The 26,629-nt window shown below is 42.2% G+C and overlaps 1 protein-coding gene across 2 annotated transcripts; it reads right to left on the bottom strand.

Annotated features, from left to right (window-relative positions):
• TMEM38A (transmembrane protein 38A) lies at positions 1 to 26,422 on the bottom strand. 2 transcript variants are annotated; one of them, XM_075280841.1, is made up of 7 exons: positions 26,161 to 26,184; positions 25,911 to 25,938; positions 7,969 to 8,125; positions 5,561 to 5,745; positions 3,168 to 3,255; positions 2,664 to 2,781; positions 1 to 667 (listed from the first exon to the last, which is right to left on the bottom strand). In XM_075280841.1, the coding sequence occupies exons 1-7, from the start codon at positions 26,167 to 26,169 to the stop codon at positions 446 to 448; spliced, it is 807 nt and encodes a 268-aa protein (XP_075136942.1). In that variant the 5' UTR covers positions 26,170 to 26,184; the 3' UTR covers positions 1 to 445. The 2 variants fall into 2 exon arrangements, with proteins under 2 accessions (XP_075136942.1, XP_075136933.1); XM_075280832.1 differs by lacking the exon at positions 25,911 to 25,938 and having other exon boundaries at positions 26,161 to 26,422.
• Between the last annotated feature and the right edge of the window lie 207 nt (positions 26,423 to 26,629).

Raw genomic sequence — 26,629 nt, 5'->3', positions numbered from 1 at the left:
AATAATTAAATTCTTTAATAGATCTTTAAAAATATTTCATTTTTCAATGATCTGCATATAAATAACATAAGTACATGTGTATATTTGTGGTTTGGTAGAAATTGCTAAACCCCAGAATGACTGACCACAAAACATGTAAAGGATACTATTGAGAAGAATGGGTTTCTTATGTGTTGTACTCAGTGTCTGGTTTTACACTGTAGGGTTGCTAGGCTGATACATAAACAATGATTTGCACATAAAATGTTCTTGTATCTGCTACCGGTGCATCCAAATAAATGAGGGTTATTTTCATCTCAGGCAAAAAAATAGATTCCATCTTGGCAGGTGCCCATTAAAGGCAAACAAGAAAGATCCTGAATAAAAAGGCTGAGGTTTTGCATTATGACTGCTTACAACACATTGCTTGTTAGTCTTAGTGACCCAAACAAAATTCTCTTTACTCTCATTCTGCCTTTTTCACTTTTCTCTTGCGAGTACCCTCATTTAGCTCTTCTTTGGATTTTGCACTTGAATGAGACACCTCATGGTCATCATGATGGTGATGATGGTGGTGGTCTTCATGACCATTATGATCACCATTTGCACTGCCAAACAGGATAGGACAGATGCAGTTTTCCAGGAGAGCAAAAGGTGAACCATGAGAATGAGTTGCTGTCATGTAGATCTGCAAGGAAGAAATAGAAAACATCCAATTGTAGTTAATACTTTAAAATAACAACTATAAATAGAGTTTTTTTCCCAGTCACCAAAGACATCTCAACAGAGGTCTGATGATACAAAACCCTTTAGTTTTTACTGGCGTTAATGCCAACACATCATGAAAGTCTTATAACACAGAATAGAGTTATACTCTTCCTGGCCCTCTGCGTTTATAAAAGCTTCTTCAGTCTGTAATATGGCTGCATAAGCTTACATATGTGATGTCCTATCAGCCCAGTTATGGCTGCAGTCAAATATAGAGCACAATAAGAAGCCTGTTCCCCTGAACAGTAACTCCATACAGTTTTAAATTTTATCCCATGTATTATCATATCAACTTTTACAATATTAACAACATAATAATAATGAACATAAAAACTGTGGCTGTCTTTTAATACATTCCATTATAATTAAATCCAGAGACAGAGACGTGGCACCTGAAATCCATGAAATGATAGAACATGCTCTATTTTTCACAGATCCGTCTATAAGGGCTGTTTTTTACTGATCCAATTCACCAACAGCTAAATAGATCCCTGACACAGGAAAATAGAAATCTGAGCACAACAAGGAAAACTGCTTGCTGTCTATAACTAACATCCCATAAGCAATAGCATGGCTAGTCACAAGTATATAGAAGGACATAGTAAACTCCCATTAGATTGTAGAAGCTGAAGAATTATCTCAGTTTGTGCTCTGTACAGCATGCACTGAAGGCATGTACAGGCTGAGAGGAGAGATCAGCCCCTTCCCCTCTCCATTCATTTTCTGAAAAGAGAACACACCTTCCCCCTCCATCCACTGTGAACCCGTTTTAAGTTTGAAGTATCTATGGATGGAACTTCCCCTGTCACCGGCAGTGAACAGCTAATTAGCTAGAAGGGAGACACATAGTGGTAGCAACACTATAGAACTGTTTTAAATAGAACAGAAAACTTTTAAAATAAACTTCTAAATGATGTGGGGCAGCGCCGCACCTCCCATGAGGCAACCTGAAGCGAGCGCTTCAGGCGGCGCTATGCCAGGGCCTCAGGGAGGGCGGCATTTTTGCTAACCTAAGCCAGTCCAGGACTAGCTGTCCTGGACTGGCTTAGCACGGAGCGGTGGTTTGGGGAGGCCACTGGAGCAGCGCTGCTCCAGCAGCCTCCCCTCACGCTCAGGCAGAGCGCAGGCAGTCTCCGGGCCTGCTCTCTGCCGGCGAACGGCACTAAGCCCGCCCCCTTCGAGTCGCCATGCCCCCTCCGCTAAGCCACACCCCCGTTCCGCCCCCGGGGGGGGCGGCTTTCTGTACTTCGCCTCGGGCGGCAAAAGGGGCAGGTTCACCCCTGATGTGGAGGGCACTGCTTGTACAAGTTACAAAGTTTTGTCCCAACCCTTAATATCCTCTAGTAAACAGACTTCGTAAACATCAATGGATGCGAAACGTTACTCTTTAACTCTACGTTTGTATTTACGACCAGTGCATAAAATCACATTTGGTCACATCCATTGACGTTTACAAATTCTGTTTATTAGTAGTTTTTAAACTAAACTGTTACTGTTTGGTTGAGCATCACATGTTCTAATAAGTGAGACTATGTTGTCTGAAAACTTAATGACATTTTAGTTTATAGGACCTTCTAGCTTCCCCCTGTTGACAGATAATGTCTAATAACTCACATAGAGAGTAAATATATCTTAGGACTGCATAGACTGCACACATAAGAGAAAATTAAATATATAGTTGTCTACTAACAACTTTGAAAGAGAAGTTCCATCAGAACAACCCTTCCTTAAAAGACTTTAAGAGTGGAGAAGCCACCTCTACAACATTCATAAAGTCTACCAGAACATATGAAAAGATGATGTCCTGATGGAATAACTCATTAATGAACGGGAGTAATTCTATGGAAAAATGAAATTTTATGAGATTACATTTTAATTTTACACTTTACATTTTGATTTGAAAACTAGGTTCATACCTTGCAAGTAGCCATAAAGAGAGTAAAGAAAAAGATGAGGTACGCTTTTGAAATAGGTAACCAGTGGGATTGCTGTAGAGTGAACAAGATAGCACCATACAGACTCGCTTTGGTTGGGCTGTAGGGAACAAAAAATGCATATTAGAGATCAAGTAAATAAAATATTCATACATAGCTAAAAATACTACTGGGTGACATATAAATGACTTAGAAAATTGGTTATTTGTTTGTGTCTAAAGGTTTGAATATTAGGGACACCACCATGTAGTATTCTCTCTCTTTTAGGGTAGGTTCATAGTATCATTATTAATATCCATTGCTCTCATCCATCATAGGATGGAAAAATCTAAAACGGCTCTTAGGTATAGTATACCACAGGTATTTATTGACACCAATACACACCCCTTATAGTCAATGAACAGTCTGCTTTGTATTACCATGTACCGATAGCCAACGGTAAGAGAACAGCAAAATGAATACAACTATGCATAGCTATACACTCACAAGGACATGTGAAGAATTTCATTGGTCTCTGGCTTCCAAACACCACGCAAAAGTTGTTCCACATTAGACATCAGTGCTACCCCAGAACCTATAGGAAAACAGAGAGTAAAGTACAGTAATGTATTATTAAAACAACTTTTACAATAATAACAACATAATAATAATAATGAAAATATAAAAATTGGCTGCTTTTAATACATTCCATTATAATTCAATCCAGTTTAAAAATTGCAACAAAAATTTTGCTGTTCAGATCTATGCAACAAAGCACTCTGTTTGCTTAACTTCCCTGTCTTCAGTCGTGGCACCTGAGATTCATGAAGAAGTAGAACTTATTCCATTTTTAAATGGATCAGACTATAAAGACTGTTTTCATTGACCCAATTCCCCAATTAAGGTGAACGAATCAGTAAAAAAAAAACAAAAAAAACGGGGTCATACATCCTGAACTGTATATGTGAAAACAAATAATGTTCACACTGCCATCATACGCTCCATCTGTAACTCCATCACATGTGGCGCCAGTGGCGTAACTACCGCTGTAGCAGCAGAGGCAGCTGCCACAGGGCCCGGGACATTAGGGGGCCCGGGACATTAGGGGACCCGGTGACAGCCGCTGCTGCGTTTTTTTGTTTTTTTTTTAATAGGCTGTTACCATAACGGGCCCTATTTACTTACTGATCCTGGCAGGGCCAGGATTGGTAAGTGACACCGCGGGCCCCACAAACACTATCATTATATCAAAGACCCCCGAGTATAATGATCGGAAGCCAGTGATGGGTAAGAAACATAAAAAACACTGTTACTTACCTCTCCACGATCCGGGCAGGCTTCAGGCTTAGTCCTCTGACGTCTCTGACGTCACATGACCCCGGCATGCACCCCGGGTCATCTGACGTCATAGAAAGTTGACTACAGCGGAGCCAGGAGATAGGTGAGTAACAGTGTTTTTTTTTTATTTTTTTTATCCCCCCTGGGTCTCCGATTATTATACTCTGGGGTCTGAAAAGACCCCAGAGTATAATAATTGTTTATGGGTGTCCACAGTGGGGCATAATACTCTGTGCAGGGGCCTCTAAGGGACATAATACTGTGTGCAGGGGCCACTATGGGGGATAATACTGTGTGTAGGGGCCACTAAGTAACATAATACTGTGTGGAGGGGCCACTGAGGGACATAATACTGTGTGCAGGGGCCACTAATGGACATAATACTGTGTGCAGGGGCCACTATGGGATATAATACTGTGTGCAGGGGCCACTATGGGGTATAATACTGTGTGCAGGGGCCACTATGGAGCATAATAGAGCGTGCAGGAATGCGGAGGAGGTGGGTGGTCGAGGTCTTCGGTGTCAGTCGGGGGGGGGGGCCATGTCAAACGTTTGCCACGGGGCCCCGCCATTCCTAGTTACGCCATTCAGAATTATCACGTCAAAACAACAGAGACTATACAAAATGCAGACAGACCCCCATTATATATCAGTGGGGTCCACTAGACCCTATTAGTATCTGCTATATGATGATCAAGCCAAGTGTTTTTATTACAGAGACCACAACACAAATGTAATCGGCAGTCTGACCTGACTTCAAGATAAAATATATCAAAATGGTGACATCTAGTGGTAAAAGGAATTTACTTTAAAGATAAGTCATCAATATGAAAACTTGATTTGGACTGGACAACTCCTTTAAGTATCAGTGTTGACATTTGCTCAACCCACAAATAATTTCAGCATTTGCTGTCTGACTTTCCCAGATGAAACAGTGTGCAGGGACCTATTATGGTAGGAGTCCCTGCCTCCCTGACAGGGCTACCCTTCTGTTCTATTCTATTCTGACAGTAGTCCTGCAGGAGGCATTATGGTTGATGTCTAGGTCCATGCCAAGTGTTCGGTCTGGGAAATATGGCCAGCTTATGGTTCATATTTTACAAACCAAATATGCCCATGTGAAGTCAGTCTTTGGCAGAAAGAAATAATTCTGTATATCTTCTGCTCTGTCGACGGTCCTGTGCACATTTTTCAGGAAAGATGATACAGGAACTAAAAAAGGTACTGCATTCTGCTACTGTGCCAACACATAGTCTTTTTTAATATGTTTCTGTCAGTGAACTCTATTTTTTTTGAATGTTTATATGAGATGTTATGTAATAGAAAATACATAGATTGTAGTGTAAACAAAACTTAATGCTCTGTTCATTCTTCTGTACTTTGGATGCTCCTTTAGTAACCTTTAAACCAGATTGCGACATTTTTTGACAAAAAAAAAAAAATCAATCAAAATAATAGGATTCTTGGCGGAACATTACGTCACTCTTGTCCATTATGCAACAAATCCAGCACAAAGATGTGGAAAAATACTGCTGACCTCCTTAAGCCCTCATAATGCATACCTTTTACCCATCCAATAAGTACCATGATGACCCAACCATGATGATAGTGATGATGGGCGTGGTGGATTCCAATGGCAATTTTCCGTACACGGACTACCTCTTTCATACCCACAAATACAAGTTTCACTGGAAGAAAGCTTACACACTTATAGAAGAGGTTCAGGGGGCAGAAAAACATGAGGTACCTGTAAAGATGTAAATGGTATAACATTAGCCATGAATATGTGTCATAATAACTGAAATCATTATAGGAGGAACTTGAGCTGTAGCAATAATTCTAAGAGTATAAAGAGGTTCTCAACTACTGATTAGAATGGCATAATATAAGGTATTATCTGTCATGATAATTGGAGAAATCACTTGTACTATTGCAATAAACATGACCATTGAAAGGGGTTCAAAACTCTTGGCATTTTTTTTTTGGCTTTCCTATTAAATAAGTGCTATGCAGTTATGTCAGAGCAGCAATTTTCCAATTTAACTATTGTGCTATACTCTCTTGTAAAGTCGAGGACTTGCTACAAATTCCCAACTCAAGGTTGTTTTGCCTGACCTGAGGCTGTAAACAGAGTAGTAGTTGTGAGGCCTACATAACACTTATCCTCATATCCTTATTTGGCACACTTTGCTCTTTTCCACAATTCGAGCAGGGATAATTCCCATCTCCTGACTCCTGAATGACAAAGAACTGTTCTAGCAGAATCTCTTCTGTTCTGACTCAGTCTCTCAACTTCTACTCATACATTCCCAACAATTCTTCCTTCTCACTCAGAGAGGAAAAGAAGACTCAGTATCAGAATTCTTCAGAATTCTTTTTGTCTGGGTTGTACCACCATTCTGAAGTGATTTAGTCTGTTAAAGGTAGATATACATATCATATATACGGAACATGTTTCTCAAAGGCACAGACAAAATGTAAACCTTTTCTTACTGATCCCAGTGAGACGCTGCATTAGTAAGGGTAAATTCACACGTAGTTTTTTGGTGTATATGGCCTCAAAATCCTGACCAAAAAGACGGCTCCCATTGAAATCAATGGGAGCCGCTCAGGAGTTCCCAGAAAAAAGAAGCGAGGTTCTCATTCTTCAGGCCGAGTTGCCTCGCGATTTGGCCTGAAGACACTTCCTCCTCCGACTAGGCCCATTCATTGGCTTTTGGTCTGGAACCTGAAGCAGCCTCTGCCTCAGGTTCGGATCAAAAACCTACGTGTGAACTTACCCTAATAGTAATTCCCAATAACAATCCCATTAAACAGCTGTGGGGCCTTAAATTCATAATCAAATGCATCAGATTTTCAGACTGTCAAATTCATCTAAATGGTGTTTGCAGAAATCATTAGGGCATATTTATTATGCCTTTTCCACCTAATGAGAAATAGCCTGAAATTAATTAGTTAGAAAGGAAAGCTCCTGTGTGCCCAGAACTGAGTACATCCAGCTTCAGTGCGCATGCCCTGTACCTCCAGCACTTGACAGTGAAGCCGGGTTGTATATCTCCAGCTTCACTGAAGAATAGTGCAGGCAGCAGTGGCACCAGAGATACTGTAAGGGCCCGTTCACACGGGCACAGAGGGGGCAGATTATGGCGCAGAATCCACGTCATAGTCCACCCCCTCACAATTGCGGTCTATGGAGACCACTAGCGTTCTTTTTTCTGCTAGCGGCATGTTGCCACTAGCAGAAAAAAGAAGCGAGCTGCCCTTTCTTCAGATGGATTTCGTGGCTCATTGAGCAGCGGCGTCCGCCTCGTGAAAGAGTCAGCCCATTTATTTGAGCCTGCTCCGGAGGGAGAAGCCGCGACAGTCGTGGCAGGCGGATTTTGGCCTGAGAGTGACGTGGCTACCCGGTCACTCTCGGTGCCAAAATCTGCCCTTCTGCTCCCCCCGCCCCCGTGTGAACTGGGCCTAAGTCTGATGATACTCATCGGACTCATCTCTAGGTAAGTATGAGGCTTTTTTAGTTTGAATGCAGCTGTAGATTTCATTATAACTAGGAGATTTAGAACACTAAACCGCAGATCTATAAGGTCCTCTGGGAGGTTTAGTGTCCCAAATCGACCGGACAGGTTTCCTTTAATTAATTAATGAGTCATTGGTTTGGAATCATAGAGAGTGGAGAGCTCCCTCTGAATCAGACCTCTATCAAAAAGAACGTCAGCCTATCAAATTCATATTTCAGATTTATTGTAATACCTCCATAATATGGTTTGGTGTATATGCTGCATGCAGTGTCAATGAGTAGGTATGACAGCATTACAGGAGGTATCCAGCATCCCACTTTGACACCTGACAATTTACTAAGGAAGACATACCGATACTCATGCATACTAATTGAATTGGTTTTCTGTTTATCTGATTTTGTCTCTTCATGGAGGCATGGAAGCATTGCCTGCAACACAGAAATACTCACCACACCGCAGATGCTAGCAGTATATTGGCATTGTTGCTGAAATAATGGATGGGAGAGTCTCCAAGCAAAATATCTGCAAGTATATAGCTACCAAAGCAGTACAGCATGGCACATAGCCAAGAGGCTACAGGACTGCGTCTAGAAAGGGCCACAGCACCTTTATGTGAGAAGAAGAAGAAAGCAGTAATTAAAATATAAATCATATATCATAATATAAATCATATTTCATTTACATCAAATATTCAACAATTGATTTTCATTGAATACAAATACCACAAATATCACTTATCATGTCTACTTAACAAATAAACAAAAAAAATGTTTACCGGATTAATCTCTACTAAAGTAATAGCCGAGTTCACATGAATAAAATGCCATTTTCTGTTTTCTGCCATATTCTGTTTCAGACAGTATAAACTTAGACAAGTAGTCTGAAAATTCTTCAGATTTATCACAGTGGCTGATGCTGGATAAAAAGTATGATGTATCAATAGACTGTCTAGTCTAAGTTTATACCACCTTTTAGTTACTTTCGTATTTTGAGCCAGACTGTTACAACATAATCTTGGTGCATTTAAGGCTAAGATTCACATAGCGAAGCACAGAAAAAAAAATGCTTTGGAAAAAAAATGTGTTAGAAACACATCATGGTTTTTTTGGATTGTTTTCCATCACAGAATTTTCCTCTTTGGACTTACTGCCTCTTTTATACCTATACAGAAAATGGCAGTATTGTCGCACTTTTTGACACTCTGAAATGTATCCCTTTAATATAAATTTTGCCAAAATCATTCAGCTGCCCACTGATTTATCTGAACTATATCATCTAAACTACCATCCCTTTTTTAGAATGTACATTGAAAGTTCTATCCTGGTTCAGTAGATAAATGTCGTAAAAATGGATATTCTTGCCCGCTTCTTATATCTTTTTCAGACAGTTCCCATTATCGCTCATCTCTACACAGAACCATAACAGTGAGTTAAGCCTTGCACCAGCAGAGTGTTAGCCCCTTTAAAATCCTTAGCCCCTAAAATGGTGGTTCCAGAACCCAAGGGTTCATCAATGTCAGCTCCCTCAGTTTCTGCACCATGAGTTTCCATGGGTGGCAGACTTATGTGAAATCCTATCCCATCCTTTCCACTGGACAAGAAACATTAGCATGCGCTCATCACAATTGCTGATATGACAGCTGCTTTAAGCAGGGTGCAGGGTACAACGTAGACCAGGCCCAAGGACCAGGAAAAGGCGTTACAATGACTAGCGGATAATGCTTCCCGCTGCTTTTCCAGCAGCCGGTCAGTTAGTACCGGCAGTCGTGTTCATACCCAAGAGTCTGCCCTTCCTTCCTCCCAACATGCCCAATCTTCCCAACAGACTCATCCCACCCTTGCTCCCTCCCAGGATCTCTTTTCGGGTCCTTTTACTGTCTCTCCCTCTGTTGAACCACTTCCCGAATCCAAGGAGCTACCAGACGACTTTGTGTGTACTGATGCCCAAACAGTGGAGCATCCGCCATCACCTGGCAATTTTGTGGTTGTGGACCCGCAACCAGCATTTTCCGTACTCATTGATGATGATGAGACACAGTTGCCAGGGCATGCTGTTGTCATGTGCAGTTTGCAGTAAGAGGAGAGTGAGCAATTGGAAGAGGAGTTGGTGGATGACGAGGCCACTGACCCTAAATGGGCAGGGATGATGTATAGCGGGGAAAGCAGTGTAGATGTGGATGCAAGCACAGCAGCAAAAAAGGTGGCTAGAGGCAGAGGCATGTCCAGAGGCAGCAAGGCCAAAGATTTTCCGTGTACTAGCCACTCATGCAAAACTTGCCCATGTTGCCAGACTTATGCGAGATCTCTCCATGTCTTTTAGGAGTCCATCAAGAGGGTCAGCTTTGATGACGCATTACTGATTTTAACAATCCCGCTCCTGTGTGTGATGCAAGAATCCCTCATCACCATCAGGGATAACGCATTGTACGCTGAGGAGTCGGGCATAGGAGCAGAACCATTGCAGCAGGATAGTCAGTGCACACTCCTGTCCGCTTCACAGCGTATATTGATGGAGGAAGAGGAGGATGAAGAAGTGACAGATGATTTCATTGTCACACAGGAGGCTAGCGGCACCCCCTGGCCAAACTACCAGCCACTGAGGTGCCTAGTGTCACCAGTTACATGACAAATTTAGTGCGGTTTGCACACTTTGCAAGTCTAAACTGAGTAGGGGCTCTGAAAAGAGAAACCTTACCACCTTTTGCGTGCGTTGTCATTTGGAAGGCAAGCCCTGGGCTCAGTGGGAGAGAGCAAACGCAGGACAATCGTCGCCCGGCGTTGCCGACACTGCCTCTTCCACTGTTTACACCAGCCTGGACACCTACACATCTGTCTCTGACACATTGGGGAGTACACCCTCATCCGCCTTTTTGGCCTGCACCATCATGCGCCTCTTCCCAGCCACTCCCAGCCATCTCCCAAGCGTTTCATTGCAGGCAGAAGTACAGTGCAAGCCACCCACATGCCCAAGCCTTTAACGGCCTCATCTAAAAACTGCTGGCCCTGGAGATGTTGGCGTTTATGCTTCTGGATACCCAGGCCTTCCGTCACCAGATGGCAGCCGCGAAATGACACGAATATGGCGGTGGCCGTTCTTATGAATGGGAGGTCACATGTTTTCAGCAGCCAATGGGTTTTTCAATTTTTTTCACTGCCTCTGTTGTCGTAGTTCCTATCCCACCTCTCCTGCACAGTTTATGGTGCAAAAAACGCGCCAGGGAAAGTGGGAGGAGATACGAATTTTTACTGCGTATGCCGCGTGGTATTCGATTGGGAATGAATACCTCAAACGGCCTGATATTCGATCGAATACCTATTTGATCGAACGGTGTTCGCTCATCTCTAATCCTTACCTTACCTGTTACCCCGTTAGTTTTATCTACCCTCCTCTTCATGTGGCCACAGCGAGACCTTTCATTCTTAACAGGGGCGGATCCAGGGCCGGGCGAGCCGGGCAACCGCCCGGGGCCCCGTGCTTAGCGGGGCCCCGCGGCCCGGCCCTAACAAAATGGTCCCGGTCAGCTTGGCATAGTCGGGCAAGTGCCGGGGCCCACAGAGCCTCTGGGGGCCCCCCGGCACATGCCTATCACGATTTCAGCTCATCGGCGTCCGTCCGCCGATGAGCTGAATCGCGATTAAAGCAGGAGCTGTGAGCTCAGCTCCTGCTTTAAAGCTCCGGCCCGGCTTGCGTGTGTAGGCGCGATGACGTCATCACATCACACTTACACACGCAAGCCAGGCCGCAGCTAAGCAGGAGCTGAGGTCACAGCTCCTGCATCGCGTATGTGACTGGAGAGAGGAGCGCCGGGGGAACGATGGAAGGTGAGTGATAGAAGGTGAGTGTAAGTGTTTGTTTTGTATTAAATATTAAGGTGGAACATAATGAAGGGGGCCCATGAAACTGGGGGGCAAATGAAGGGGAGGGGGGAACGGCATGACACTGGGGAAGATGAAGGGGGTGGGGAGAGAACGGCATGAAACTGGGGACAGAGATGGAGGGGGCCCAAAGAAACTGGGGGGCAAATGAAGGGGAGGGGGGAACAGCATGACACTGGGGCAGAGACGGGGGACATTAAACAGACATGTGGGCAGATGAAGGGGGAGAACGTGATGAAACTGGGGACAGAGATGGAGGGGGGAAATGAAACTGGGGGCAGAGGAAGGGTGTATATGAAACTGGGGATAGATGGAGGGGGGCATATAATTTACGGGTGACTGTAGGAGGATTATACTGTGTGGGAGCACATGATAAATGAATGAGAATGGGTGGAATCAACATAAAAGTGGGTGGAGCCAGATTTGCTGCGCCGCACATTTTACCCCTCTTTCTACTCTTTGAAAATTGGGAGGTATGGCGTTAGTGACGCCACACTCCTGCATGACGTCACTCGATTCATCTGCGACGCACAGTGTCTCGACTCCCCCCGCCTCCTTTACTAAGGCTCTGTCGCCCAAGGGCCCATAAAAACCTGGAGCCGGTTCTGGGTCAGCATGTCCCTATGGACGCCGATGAGCTGAATACATAGGCGTTTAAAGCAGGAGCTGTCACAGCTCAGCTCCTGTTTTAACGCTGAGCTCTGGCATTTGTAGTCGCAATGTGATGACATCGCGCCTACAATATGTGTATGAGGGAGAGAGCTGCGGGGGAACGAGGAAAGGTTAGTGTGTGTGAGAACAGTATGACGCTGGGGCAGATGGAGGGGGAGAGAACAGTATGACACTGGGGCAGATGAAGGGGGGAGAACAGCATGACGCTGGGGCAGATGGAGGGGGAGAGAACAGTATGACACTGGGGCAGATGAAGGGGGGAGAACAGCATGACACTGGGGCAGATGGAGGGGGGGAGAACAGCATGACACTGGGGCAGATGGGGGGAGAGAACAGCATGACACTGGGGCAGATGGAGGGGGGGAGAACAGCATGACACTGGGGCAGATAGAGGGGGGAGAACAGCATGACACTGGGGCAGATAGAGGGGGGGAGAACAGCATGACACTGGGGCAGATGGAGGGGGGGAGAACAGCATGACACTGGGGCAGATGAAGGGGGGAGAACAGCATGACACTGGGGCAGATAGAGGGGGGGAGAACAGCATGACACTGGGGCAGATGGAGGGGGGAGAACAGCATGACACTGGGGCAGATAGAGGGGGGAGAACAGCATGACACTGGGGCAGATGAAGGGGGGAGAATGGCATGACACTGGGGCAGAGACGGGGGGGGGACATGAAACTGTGGGCAGATAAAGGGGGAGAATGGCATGAAACTGGGGACAGAGATAGAGGGGGGGGACATGAAACTAGGGGTAGATGAAGGGTGTATATGAAAATGGGGAGAGATGGAGGGGGAACATATAATTTACGGGTGACTGTAGGAGGATTATACTGTGTGGAATCACATGAAAAATGAATGAGAATGGGCGGAGTCAACATAAAAGTTGACCCTGGATCCGCCACTGATTCTCAATACTTATTTTGCACTACTTTTTCTTTTCCGCACATAACAGGACAGATGCAAGGGTCCCCTCCCCTGTTTTCAGATAAAATGTTCAGATGATTGTGGGTGCATCCATATTATTTTTATTTAATGCTGTACATTTGACCTCACGGGTCCTGCATGACCTTTCTTTCTTCTATACATTTAATCTCTTATGTCGTTATATGTTACATTGTTCAATAGCGTGTGCAAAATTGCAGCAAAACTGCAAGATATGAACTAGGGCAAAGGTCTGGATTAGAGATTTTGCACAATCCTCTCTACTAACAATACAGCTGTTAAACTATCTACTAAATTATATTGGCCTATACATACTGGCTACAAATAAAATACACTTACTGAATGACAAGTGAAAACCAACACTTCGGCAAACCAGAACAATGACACAAGTTCTCTAAGGAGTGCAGCATCAGCAGCAGAATAGTTAAAATGAATAGCCCTCATAGAGGAATGTCAGTGTGGGGAGGTGATACTGTATGAAGGACAGCTGATCTGCTATCCAGAACTAAATATAGTCAATAGGTCAGCAGCGGAGCAAAGGCTGAGGGACACCTGTCAGGAGCTATCTAAGTCATTAAGGAATATAGAGGAGATAAGGCACCACTTCAACCTATGAGAAACATGGAGTGATACAAATTATTACCAATAACCTCACTGATGGGGTTGTGACATATTATATACCCAGAGGTATAACTTGAAGCTTCTGGATCCCAATGCAAAATCTGTACAGGGGCACCTACCTACGCTATGCCATTTAAAATAGTGGTTTACTCTATGGAGAGAAATGTAAGGAGAAATAGTCTGAAAAGATTCAATGTGTCACTTACTTAAAAGGGAAATCTCCTGTAACCACAGAACTGAGCAGAGTTATATCTACATCCAGGTACTTAGTGTGTAACCCCCTCTGTAATGAGACATAGCCTGGAAATAATCTGTGTGTCATTTATTCATAAATATAATTATAATAACGTGAGGAACACTAGTCTTCATAAACCTGGATTGTTGTGCTTTCTGCTACATGCAATCTCAATGGAACTCAATTTCGTTTGCAAAATGCTCCTGTGACCCCAGAAATGAGTACAATTATAACTACATCTAGGTACATAGTGTGTCACCCGTATAGTAATGAGAAATAGTCTGGAACAGTGGCAGAACTTCTCTTGTGGGGCCCTCGACCTTAGAAGACCCAGTGGGCCCCTGCTGATTTTTTTTTTTTTTTTTTAAATAGGCCAATACCTTCTGGATTAACCCCAGGTATACTTACTTAATCCTGTCCATGGCAGACTTCGCTTCCTCTTCAGCCTTCCAGGGGACCTTGTACGTTCTATATTACATCTCTGACGTTAAACAGCGTCTGGACGTTTCTGGCAGAGATATGATATGGGATACATGGGGGCCCCCTGGAGACAGCTTTGCGCAGGAGCAGAACCAGTAAGTAGCCCGCAGGACCGAGGCACAGAGAGTATGTGGCTCTGGTACGACTTCTTTCTGTCTTTGGGCCTTTTCAATGACGTTTCAATGCATAATGACACTGGTGTAACCTAAACCTGTGATGTCATTGAAGAGGCACAAAGACAGCAGGGCATCATGCCGAAGCCCAGAAGAGGTGAGTAACACTGATTTTTAAGTTTTAAACCTCCCTTTCGCCTCCAATCATTATACTCTGGGGTCTAAAAAGTATAATAATACAAATACTTACTGTGTCACCCCCTTAGTAATAAGAAATAGCCTTGAATTAATGAATGTGTCACTTACTTATAAGGGAAAGCACTTGTGATCCAAGAACTGAGTGGAGTTATAACTACATCCGAGTACACTTTGTGTCACTCCCTCATAATGGGAATTACATTAACAATATTTTATTATGGTACAGTGGAACAATGGAGCAGATAAACTAAAAAATATGCACCAGAATTCTGGCATTTGTTGCCCCATAAAACTGGTACATGCTTTACATCTAATTTTCTGTGTCATTTAGACACTTTCTCTAGGGGTTTTAAAAATGGGCTGTGGCTTAATATGCTAAACTGTGAGCCTAAAACTAATCCAAAATTTTGGTTGTTGTACTAAATTTTTGCCCATTGCAGTAAAATTTTGTTAGAAACTAGGCCAACTACTAAGTGGTGTAAAGCTAAACTAGACAGTCTAAAAGTATGGCAGATTTTCAAACAGCAATAGACACTTGCAATTTAGAGTTTGATTCTGAGCTGTTAAAGGGATGTAAAAACAGATACAAACTAATGGCCATCTGTTTACATAGAAATCTATTTAAAATAATAATAATAATACAGTAACGTAGCATCTGTTTGAATATGCGTTTTGCATATTTAACATGTGCTAAACGGATATATAAAACATGATCTGAATGCAGCCTTTTAGGGTAAGTTCACACGGGGTTTTTTGGTCAGGGTTTTGAAGGCCGTATCCGCCTCAAAACCCTGACCAAAAAGACAGCTCCCATTAAAATCAATGGGAGCCACTCAGGAGTTTTTTCCAGGAGCCGTTTCTTACAGCTCCGAGAAAAAAGAAGCGAGGTGCTCATTCTTCAGGCCGAGTCGCCTCACGATTCGGCCTGAAGACACTCCCTCCTCCTCCCATTCATTGGGTCTAATCTGGAACGGAGTGTGCGGCTGGATGCCGGTGCAGTGCTCCGGCTTTCAGTTGTGGCTACCCGGTTACTGGATCGTAACCTGAGGTGGAGGCCTCCTCAGGTTCCGATCCAAAAAACCCCATATGAACTTACCGTTAGACTGTCTAGACTACCTTTGCACTATGATTAAAGGGCACTATGGCCCCAAAACGCATCAGCAAGCTTTTTTATTAGCACTTTTTGTATGTTTTTTCCGACTTTTCACTATTTGTCTGTCAACCATTTTTTTTAATGAAGATATAATAAAGGAACGTATTTAGAGGATCCGGTGAGATGTGAACTTCTTTCTTCATTCATTACACTACCTTTGCACTAAGGCTGAGACGCCTCATTGTGTAATCAAAAGGGTTTTTTTGCAGATTTTGGTGCAATTTTTTGAGCCAAAGCCAAGAATGGCTATAAGCTGTGGAGGGCCTCAGCCTAAAGCTAAAGTCCCATGCAGCAAAATACACCATGCGAGACAAACCACAGCAACAACACATTGCGGTTTTTCCTGAAATACTATTCATTTACATGCTTCCGCTATATCTCTAGGAAAACTGCCGGCATTTCTTAATATATAGTTGACATGCTGCGATGTCCAAAAGCGAGACAGTTTTGGAAATTGCAGTGTGTTTGCTAAGAGTATTTTGTTGTAAGGTGTGGATTGAATTCACTAGAATCCCATCCACCTTGCAGTGACTGTAAAATACCACTTTTTTTTTTCAAAAGCGTTTACACCATGTGGGCCAAGACCTAAAAGTTCAATAGTTTTCGTGTATCTGCCTAAGTGTGTCAATTGCTATTGGTATGCAGTGTACAGTCCCCAAATAAATCTAGGTGCTGTGCCATGCTAAGGTTGGGTTCACATCTATGGAGACAATACAAAGTACACTTTCATTATCTATACGTACATGCATGTTGTATAATTGCTGGAAAAGTTTCATATCTTCTCACAACGGTACAAGCAAGAGGAGTAGGGTTGAGCTGACCTTGAAATTTCAGGATCGTTTTTAAAATCCGATTTCTGATCATTTTCCATCTGAACCCGATCCCAATCCCAATACAAGTCAATGGGATTTTTTCTTAATTATCAAAGATCGAATTTTAAAAACGATCCTATTCACTACACAGCATGGAGCCAAAAAAATTGTTTACATTTTTGGATTCCATGCCGTGTGGTGATTAAAAAAAATCCCCCAGCTACTTAGCCCCCTTGGTGTCCGCTTACCTGCACAGATCCACTGCTGCTCCCCATTCTTCTCAGTCCGGTCCTCTCTCATTGACATGCCTTCAGAGTGCCGTGCGTGCCCCACCTCCCTAGGCTAGTGTTAGAGATGATGGGAGTAGGCAGGGCTTGTTGTGGCTTAGGAGAGTGTGGGCGGGGAGACGTGAGTGCATCACTCACGTGTCCCCTCTCAGTACCCGCCGACACTCTCCTAAGCCACAAGCCCCGCCTTCTCCCAGCATTTCTTACACTAGTCTAGTGGGGGCACGCAGTGTGCTCTGAAGGAATGTGAAGGAGAAAGAAGAGGAGAGAGAAGAACGAGGAGCGAGAAGAACGGGGAGCGGCAGCGGCAGCACTTCTGTGCAGGTAAGTTGAGAAGGTCGGGATCGGAACTCCATTCCCGATCTTTGTTAGGTGGGATCGGAACCCGATCGCGATCGTGAAATTTACTCAATCGCCAATCGGGATCTGATCTTTTCCGATCCCGATCGCTCAACCCTAACGAGCAGTAAAAATATATGATCACTAAAAAATGTAAATGTCAACTTTGGTAATGTAGTATATTTTATACCTACATAAATCCACATGTTGTATAACAGGAGCTCAGATTTGTATAATTTGTATGCCAAAGAGTATTTCTGTGTTAGGGGTTTGCCCCATTCTATAGTGGTCACTATCATGTGCATTGTCAGTGTGCTAGCTGGGTTTTTCTTGGCTAGCACACTAACCTACTCTATTTGTAATGGCCGTGCATTATCATGAGTTCATGTATGAAGCTGTGAGCCCAAAGTGAAACTCAGGTCCTATTCCTGTCTATTTTGTGGCCTGGAATGACTAAAGACAGTGAATGGTTCAGTTGAGGTTTAGGCAGCACAAGTCCATCTTTGTGTTGTGTCACTTGACAACTGCCTCTGCTCAATACAGTATATCAAATAGACTTTAAAAATATATTTTTATTAATTAAAACAAGAAAACTCAAAAATATGAAAATATTTTTTTAAAAGTACAGCCTAGGCCATGACGGTTTACCCATGCTGTTTATAAGAATCAACAAAAGAGTATACCCTAAAATAATACCATGCATATAAAAAAATGGACTCTAATGAATACATCCCAAATAAAGTGGAATGTGCCAAAGCAAACAGTGGATGAATCAATATATAAAACAACATGATGTAACCAAGACTAAGGCCCCATGCACTTGACAGTGAAAAAACGTTAATGGGTGTGAATAGGTACATACACATATCCATTTTTTAAAATGACATTGAATAACGTCAGTTAAAAAAACGGGCATCCTATTTTTGTCTATTTTATCTGGCCTGATGGACCCATTACAATGAGTCTATAGGTCAGTTTCTGATTTTACAAATGGATAATTGAGTTGAAAGAAAACCAATGAAATGCCATCCATTTTTTTTCACTGAGGCTTGGTTCACATCTGCGTACGAGCCTTTCCGTTCCCCTATCCGCATGAAATATACGGAGAGAAAAGTCCTGCAAGCAGCACTTTTCTCTCCGCATGTTTCGTGCGGAAACTGAGCAGAAACCACACAGATCCAATTATAGTCTAGGTCTTCTTAGGTAACCACTTTTTTATGCAGATAGGTTTCTGTTTTGGAGGTCCCCCAAGTAGACTCCTTGAACAGAAACCCGAACATAGATGTGAACTGGGCCTTACAGATAAAAATAGTTGCTAGTTACTAAGGGCTGTGGTTTATACAACACTTGTTCGACCCAAAACAAATCTTGGTTCCGAGCCGCCCCAACCATACAAAACAAATTATAAGGGGTCCATCCATTTCTATTGATGACCTATGCTGATCAGCAGAGACTGCTTTGTCTCTTTATTACATAACAGCGGCTGTGCAGGGAATGACAATGTTATCTCACTTGAGGAGCGAATCCTCTACCTGAGATGCCCCTTTTATTTTTCCATTACATTAATGTAACCAATGACAACTGAAGATATATGAAGATATGCATTTTTATGCTCGCTATATATGCAACCACAAGCACTAAAATTTCTGCACAGAATGTTATGCACATATTGACATTGTGTATTTACACAAGGGTAATACCTTGGGTGGAGACAGATTCAGCTAAATCTTATCAGTCTTTCCATGTGACTATACAATGTAGAAAATAATGTCACTGCATATTAGAATTCCCTAGTTTTTGGTAGCTGAACATATTATTAACTACCCATAACACCAGGCATGGCAGATCTGAAACCTAGTACCAGGGTCTACATTGGCAGTTGGTGCCAATTCTTAGACCCATATAAACTGTCTCCTGGGTCCTGGTTCAGATTCATTATTTCATATATTTTTGGGACAGACTCATCATAACAAGATATACTGTATTTTTTCATTATGCAAGACAGTTGTTTAATCCCTTCCTGTTGGTGACATTTGTCCATTTTCATTTCTGACTCCACGCCTTCCCAAAGACCCATAACTATTTTAAATCTTAATGTTCAGCGCACTGTTGGCTTTCTAGCGATATATAAAACCGCAGGGGTCCGAGGACCTGAAAGGTCCTCTATAATTAGGTGTTGGATGATTGTTTATTGATTATGCACATATTTACCCGTGATTTGTAAGCTACCTTGGTTTTTAACGGTTAAGTTTTATTATTTTCTGATATCAGTGCAGTGCAGTGCTGAAATCTCTGCTTTTTTAGGTTGTGAAGTCAAGGAGGCAGTCCTATCAGTGATCAAGAGTATACCCTCTATGACTGTATATAAAGATAGCTGTCAGTCACTGATACGACCGCCTCCTTGACTTCTCAACATAGAAAGAACAAATTCACACAGAGTAAAATGGCGCTTTATTTGGCACTAAATTTTCAGGGCTGAAAAAAAGCTTCACATTGACTTCAATGGGTGCCGCTAGCTTTTTTTGCGCTAGCGTAATTTTCTGCCAGCGCAAAAAAAGCTAGCGGAACCCATTGAAATCAATGGGAGGCTTTTTTTCAGCCCTGAAAATTCAGTGTGGAAAATTCTGCTAGTGGGAAAAAAAGCTAGTACAACCCATTGAAGTCAATGGGAGGCTTTTTTTCAGTGCTGAAAATTCAGCACTAAATAAAGCGCCATTTTCCTCCGTGTGAATGGACCCTTATACTGAATCTTTTCCCACAATACCATATATCAGTCTGTTCAGCTTCCCCTACGCTACAACATGCTTCGTCCAAATTTTCCATATGACAGGTTTACTTTAAAATTCATAGATACATTATAAGTCAAGAGGGAACAGATTTTACACAGCTGTCACTGAGCCATTATAAAGCCATAGTATGCTAGCTCTTACTTTGCAGTCAGTTTGGATAGGATTGGTGCAGGGTGGCCACAACAGGTGTCCTGGTGCTCTGTGAGTGCTTGTAAGACCTCAATGAATGGAACAGAAACAGGATTCAAAGAACTTCCATTCAGCTCAATGAAGCAGTAGTTATTTGTCCTTGATACTAATAGGAGTCTCAGCTGCTGGACCCCTACAAATGTGACTTATGTGTGACTGATACGTGAGTAAAGTCAATTGTAAGTATTGGAGTAAGGTTGCATTCATACGTATAGGATCCGTTCTAAGCTAGGGGCAGCCGCATGTGGCTTAAACTCCTGTGGGCATGCAGCTGTCAATGACTGTACAATTGTATTTACCTTTGATCACTGGCAGTCGTGTGTACTGCAGCTGCCACTACATGGGAAAGGGTGCTTAGGCTTTATTCACACATCTGATTTTCCATACCAGGCATATGTTTTATTTAATGGACTGTGGGGCCATTTAAAAAAAAAAAATGGCTGCATGTCATTTTTTTCTTCCTCATGTGGATGCATCAAAGATACAGCATACAAATATGTGTTTATTGGTTTGTTGAATAAAAAAAAACACAGAAGGATCCTTGAGTCATCAGTTTTTCAAATACTCAAAGACTTGGACAAGCCTAAATACTTTGGGGCAACACGGTGGCTCAGTGGTTAGCACTGCAGCTTTGCAGTACTAGAGTTCTGGAGTTTGAATCCCGCCAGGAACAACATCTGCAAGAAGTTTGTATGTTCACCCCATGTTTGCCTGGATTTCCTCCTATTCTACAAAGACATACTGATAGCGAAAAATGTGCATTGTGATCCCTATATGGGGCTCACAATCTACATTAAAAAAATAAATAAATACTTTAAAAGAAAAATATATTTTGTTCTTCACAGACACCACTTGAACAAGGTTCTAGGGTCCCCTCATGGTGTAAACTCTGCGCTTTAGTCACAGCGGAAATGACGAGCAAAAACTGCTAGAGAATCCCATCCACGCATTTCAGAAAAATACACACAATGGAAATGCTGCCCTTCCACACATTGCACAAAAAATCTGCAGAGGAAATGCTGCGTTTACGCCACGTCGGCCCTGACCTAAAGGACTCTTCTACAGCGCTGAGTTTAGGAGTAATTTTCAGTATTTTTCTAAAATATTTTTACACTATTGAAAAGTATTGTAAATCAACTTTACCCATAGTGTCAATATTCATCTAGGAATGTACATATTTTCATCTAGGATAAAGGTACATATTTACACAGCAACAGGCGTGACCTCTGATATAAGCCAAGAGCTGCAAGTTGTGATATGTATTCCATTTTTCTTGCATATAGTAAATCACTACACTGCTGATCCTAAGGCTACTAAATTCAGACTGTGAAAAATGAAGTGTTCATTTGCATTCTAGCCGCAACGGAATGCCTATGAATAGGCCTAATCAGCATAGAGTTTGCAATCTCTGCTTTTCGGGGTGAAATCTGCTGCGGATTTGGGGGCAGAATTCGCCACCAATCCATGGCAAATTCCTACATCTGCACATACCCTCACCGTACTGTTTTAGGCAATTGTATATATATTGCATAGAAATTTGCAACTATAAGGCCACATTCAAACATCTGCATCTGCATTTTGTAGACGTGTGATGCCTGTGATAGTAACAGAACGTTCTCCACCATGTTTATTTGCAGATGCATGCTGTCCGAAGTTGATCACTTTTTCACCTGCATGAAAAAGAGATGAACTTTTTTTTCTTAACCTTTCCGGTACGTTTCAATGCCTTTGGGTTTGTGAAATAAGGATGGAGCACTGTCCATAATTATCACACACTACGCACATCCTAAAAATGGGAATGTGTGAATATGCCCTTAAAGACAAGCTAGTGGGTGCATTTTTACCCAATGAATCCCCTTCCTAAAGCGAATTCTTGATTATGGTGGTTACAGGCGCTGAAGCAATATCTCAGATACTTGAAAGGGTTAAAGCTTTAGTACCCACAACTGCAGTTATCAAGAATACGGAGAGTGAGCAGCACAGCACCCGGCATGTAAACAATACTGGGACAGAATAATATGCTCCACAGTGGCCCCCAAACAGTATCACTTGCTCCATAGTGGACACCAATCAGTATTATGTGCTCACCAGTGGCCCCCACACAGTATTATATGTTCAAAGTGTCCCCCACACAGTATTATATGCTCCAGATATGCACCCCCATTGTGCCCTCTTGCTCACAAGAAGCCAGCACTTCCATGTCCCCCTTTTGCTGACACATGTTCTCTTCTCTCCTCCTTACCTTCCTGTGTAACATCACACTGTCCTGGGCAATCCAGAATGGCTCCGCCCACACAAGAGTCTGATCTCATGGTCATGATGTCATCAAAGGTTCTTTAGCCCACTAAGATTTAGCATCTACTACAGGAAGAGCCTCAGAGCAGATGCTCGCCCCAGGACAGGTGAGTATAAGTATTATTTTTTATTTTTATACACCTCCCCTGGGCTGGCATTTAATGGAAAGGGGTCGAGTCAGGGCCCTTTCCATAAACAATATGTATTGCAGTCAGGGAACAAGGCTTTTCCCACCTTCGGGAATCTTTTCCCGCACTGGGAATCTTGTTAAAGTTGAGGGTCGCATGGATTCCACTCAGCATCAGCAGATTCTTGAGAATAATGTTCAAGAATCAGTGACGAAGTTGAAGTTACGCTGGGGATGAATGTTTCAGCAAGACAATGATCCAAAACACCGCTCCAAATCGACTCAGGCATTCATGCAGAGGAACAATTACAATGTTCTGGAATGGCCATCCCAGTCCCCAGACCTGAATATCATTGAACATCTGTGGGATGATTTGAAGCGGGCTGTCCATGCTCGGCGACCATCAAATTTAACTGAACTTGAATTGTTTTGTAAGAACCATGCTGGGACCCCTCTAGCCTGCATACAAGGTGAGTTATGGTTAGGCATAGTATAGTAACCTGCAGTCAATTTGCCCACAGATGTTGCAGTTGGATCTGTAGATCCCACAAACTCTTATTTTGTTGAAGCTGGTGTTCCAATAAAACTGTCAACCTGCCAAACAAAGGAAGTGTTGCAATCTGGCGGACACATTCCTCTGGAACCCTGTGTATGTGAGCGAGCATTATTCTGCTGAAAAAATTCCAGTTGGAATTTCTGGAAACTCCAGCCCTGCGATGAGGGACAACACATGTGGCCACAGGATGTCCTGCACGTATTGCTCAGCTGTTAGCGTTAGTGGGTGATTGGCTGTTGTATGTGATGACTCTCCAGATAATCACACCAGCAATTGGATCAGTGGATTGCTCCACAATTGTCACTACTGTGAAGGCGATATGGTTCCAGCAGTCCCGATTTCTTGTTCATGACACCACTGCAAATGAAGGTGACAGTGACTGGCTATAACTGGCAGGAATAGGAGCATTGAGACTGGATTTCCTTCTAATAAGCAGCTGTAAGTGATCCAAGCAGAGATAGGTGTAATAAAGGCACTGCCTGAGTCTGGATGGTGAACAAGGAAACTGTGAGAGCTGCTTGTGCTTGTCGACGGAGCTAACAATCCTCTCTACTGGTGGACTGTCTAGGTCATCCAAAGCCTGTTTGCTAGGTAAGCAAACTCTTACATAACCACTGCTCCTAACAGTGGCAAGCAATTTCTCAAAAATACCATCTTGCTTATCTCAGTCCAATGAGAAGCAGGGATCTCAGTCTGTCAACAGGGTAAAATGTCTTTGACTACATCATAGAGGTGTGTCTAACAGCCATCGATCTCTCAGCAAATGACATTTCTGACATTTCTATCTACGTGTTATTTTTTTGCCAGTGTACATTGGTAATTCAGCTTTCCATATAACTTTATTTAGATTATTTGCATCAGCCCTTCATTTACTGCTCATTATATGATAGAAGAAGATAACAATAAAGGTTTTAAAGTTGCATTACTGATCCATCAGAACAGTGATTTGGGTAGAGGGGACGTGTGTAATGATTTTATAATATTATATTATAATTCACTCAAACCCAAGTAAAATATATTAAAGCTTAATATATGATATTTATGCTGTATTTGCAAACGTTTATTAGGTTTTATATTCCTCTGAAAATTTAGATTTCACTAACTATTGTATTTCATTACAGCGATGTAATATTTTAGTTAATGGAAGATGAGATCTATACTACTGTCTGGAGGGTTGTCTTCTTATACAAAAGAACAGGGGTCTAAAAGTTCTCCATAATATACAAATATATAACAAAGGCATTGTAGCTAAACAGGGTATTAAAACATAAAGTGTATCTCCTTGACCCTAGAGAGTCACAATCTTGTGAACCTGTGAATAAGAAGCAACAATGGTGATCCTGAAATTTCCCCATTGTGGGACTATTAAAGGAATATCTTATCTTATATCTTAATATCTCTTTTCCTTGCTGGGTAGGTATTAATACAGTACTGTATTTAAGATCCATGTTACACATATACCAATTACAGTTGAGAGGATAACGCCTTATACTAGCATCCAGTCGGCTGTCCTCAGGAGATAAGACTACTCAGTTCACTAGTGCTTACCATGTTTCATGTATCTTTTAACAGCCCAATATTAATATGTCTATTTCTATACTGAATGACATATGAGCAGTGACTACAACTGGAGTCATATGCTAATGTTGAGTATATGTAAACTATTGTGTATTTGCATTTGTTCATGTAGACATGATGGAAAGTAAACATATGAAAATGACTGGGAAGTGAATGGAAGAATAACAGCTTAGAAGGAATCCCTTGCGTGTTATTTCCTTTCAAATATGTTAGAAATTGCTCCTTTTTTTTTGTATTTTTTTCTAATCGCGACCACAGTATGTTTCGTGCGGGCACCATCGGCAGAACAATGGCCTGCTACACATTTTGCTACTGAGAACACTTGAAATTATGTAATAGGGATTCAGGAATCTGTATATACATAGTAGGGAATTGCTCATTATTCTGTAACATACAAGTGGCTCAGCTCTTTTTGTACTTAGGACACATTACATGACTATGAAGCTTGCCATGTTTTTAAGGGCTGAATACAGTTTTTTTAAGAAACTGTTATCGGCTACTTACTTCTGGGTCTATCAGCAGAAAACTACTGATAAGTCGAGCCTATCACATAATGCAGCTTGATGTGCAGCATTTACTTTGTTTTGGTATGTATTTGGATATAGAACAATTGTAGACAATTAGAATTTTTTGGCAGGTATAGCAATGTGTTTGAGAATATACAAGATCATAGGACTCACAATAGGTTTTATTTAATAGTATTAGAGAGTTGGAATGATCAAGTGGTCGTCTCACCACTCCCAATGGCTTTGGCTGTTGTCATGTGTCATCTGAAGTCAACAGGTGGCCAAAGCATGGACTGAGTTTATGGGCCCCTTGTGGCTATAAGTGGAGGACATGTTATTTCTCCATTAGAGATTCAGTTTATATAAATGTATATCAATGTTATGTCCATACGCATTATTCATATTGCTATATGTTAGTATAGTAATATTATTATTATTATTATTATTATTATTATTATTATTATTATTATTGCATGTTGTTATGAATAAAATAATCTTCATTTCATTTTGATGGTTAAATTTAACTGAACTATTAAGTTACAATTTTGTAACTACAAACATTAACAAGATTCTGACCTGGTATTTTACAACTGTTTATGACTAATAATGATCAACTTACTTCGGGGCTCGCACACTGCAGTTGTATTCTGTAAGAGATGGATATTTTTATCCCCATACTATGAAAACAGCCAACAATGCATCCTTTCAATGTCTTACTATACTTTCTGTATCCTTAAAAGGCAAATGTGCAGTTGTCACAGACTTAGCCAGTTAACATCTGCAGTAATAGCTATGTATGCAGAATACATGCATTAGACTTCAGTAGTAAATAGCCTCAGTACTTGCACATTAAGGTTGAAATGACCCACCTGGCTCATACTTGAGATATAGGATGGAGATAATATAATAAGCCACATCAAACAGAGGGAAGACGGGTAATTTGGAAAAAGACACAGCAAGGTCCTCCAAGCTGAGAGATGACAGCAGCTCCATGGTGGTGGCTCAGCTTCCCACGCTGTCCTTGCTGATAGTGACAGCAAGCTGCACTGACTGTACAGAGGTTCAATCAGGAGGGGTATAGAGGGATGACAGACGGTTTATGTGGGATCCCCTCTCCCACCTCCACCACTGTTAAAATTAACCAGCGTTATGAAGGCTATATTTAGCTGACTGCAACAAGCCACTCCTCTGTACTGTCTGCATGGGAGTGTGAATACACAATAGTAGAACACTGCACGACTTCCTCATCCTCAGATATGTTTATATTATGTATGTTCTTGATCTCTTAAGTCTAACAAAACTGTACGTAGCAAAATAAAAAATAGAATAATGCCAATT

This window comes from Leptodactylus fuscus, chromosome 1, assembly GCF_031893055.1.
Source record: "Leptodactylus fuscus isolate aLepFus1 chromosome 1, aLepFus1.hap2, whole genome shotgun sequence".
Lineage (NCBI taxonomy): Eukaryota > Metazoa > Chordata > Amphibia > Anura > Leptodactylidae > Leptodactylus > Leptodactylus fuscus.
Note: the sequence above shows the minus strand (reverse complement) of the source record. Positions and strands in the feature narration are given on the sequence as shown.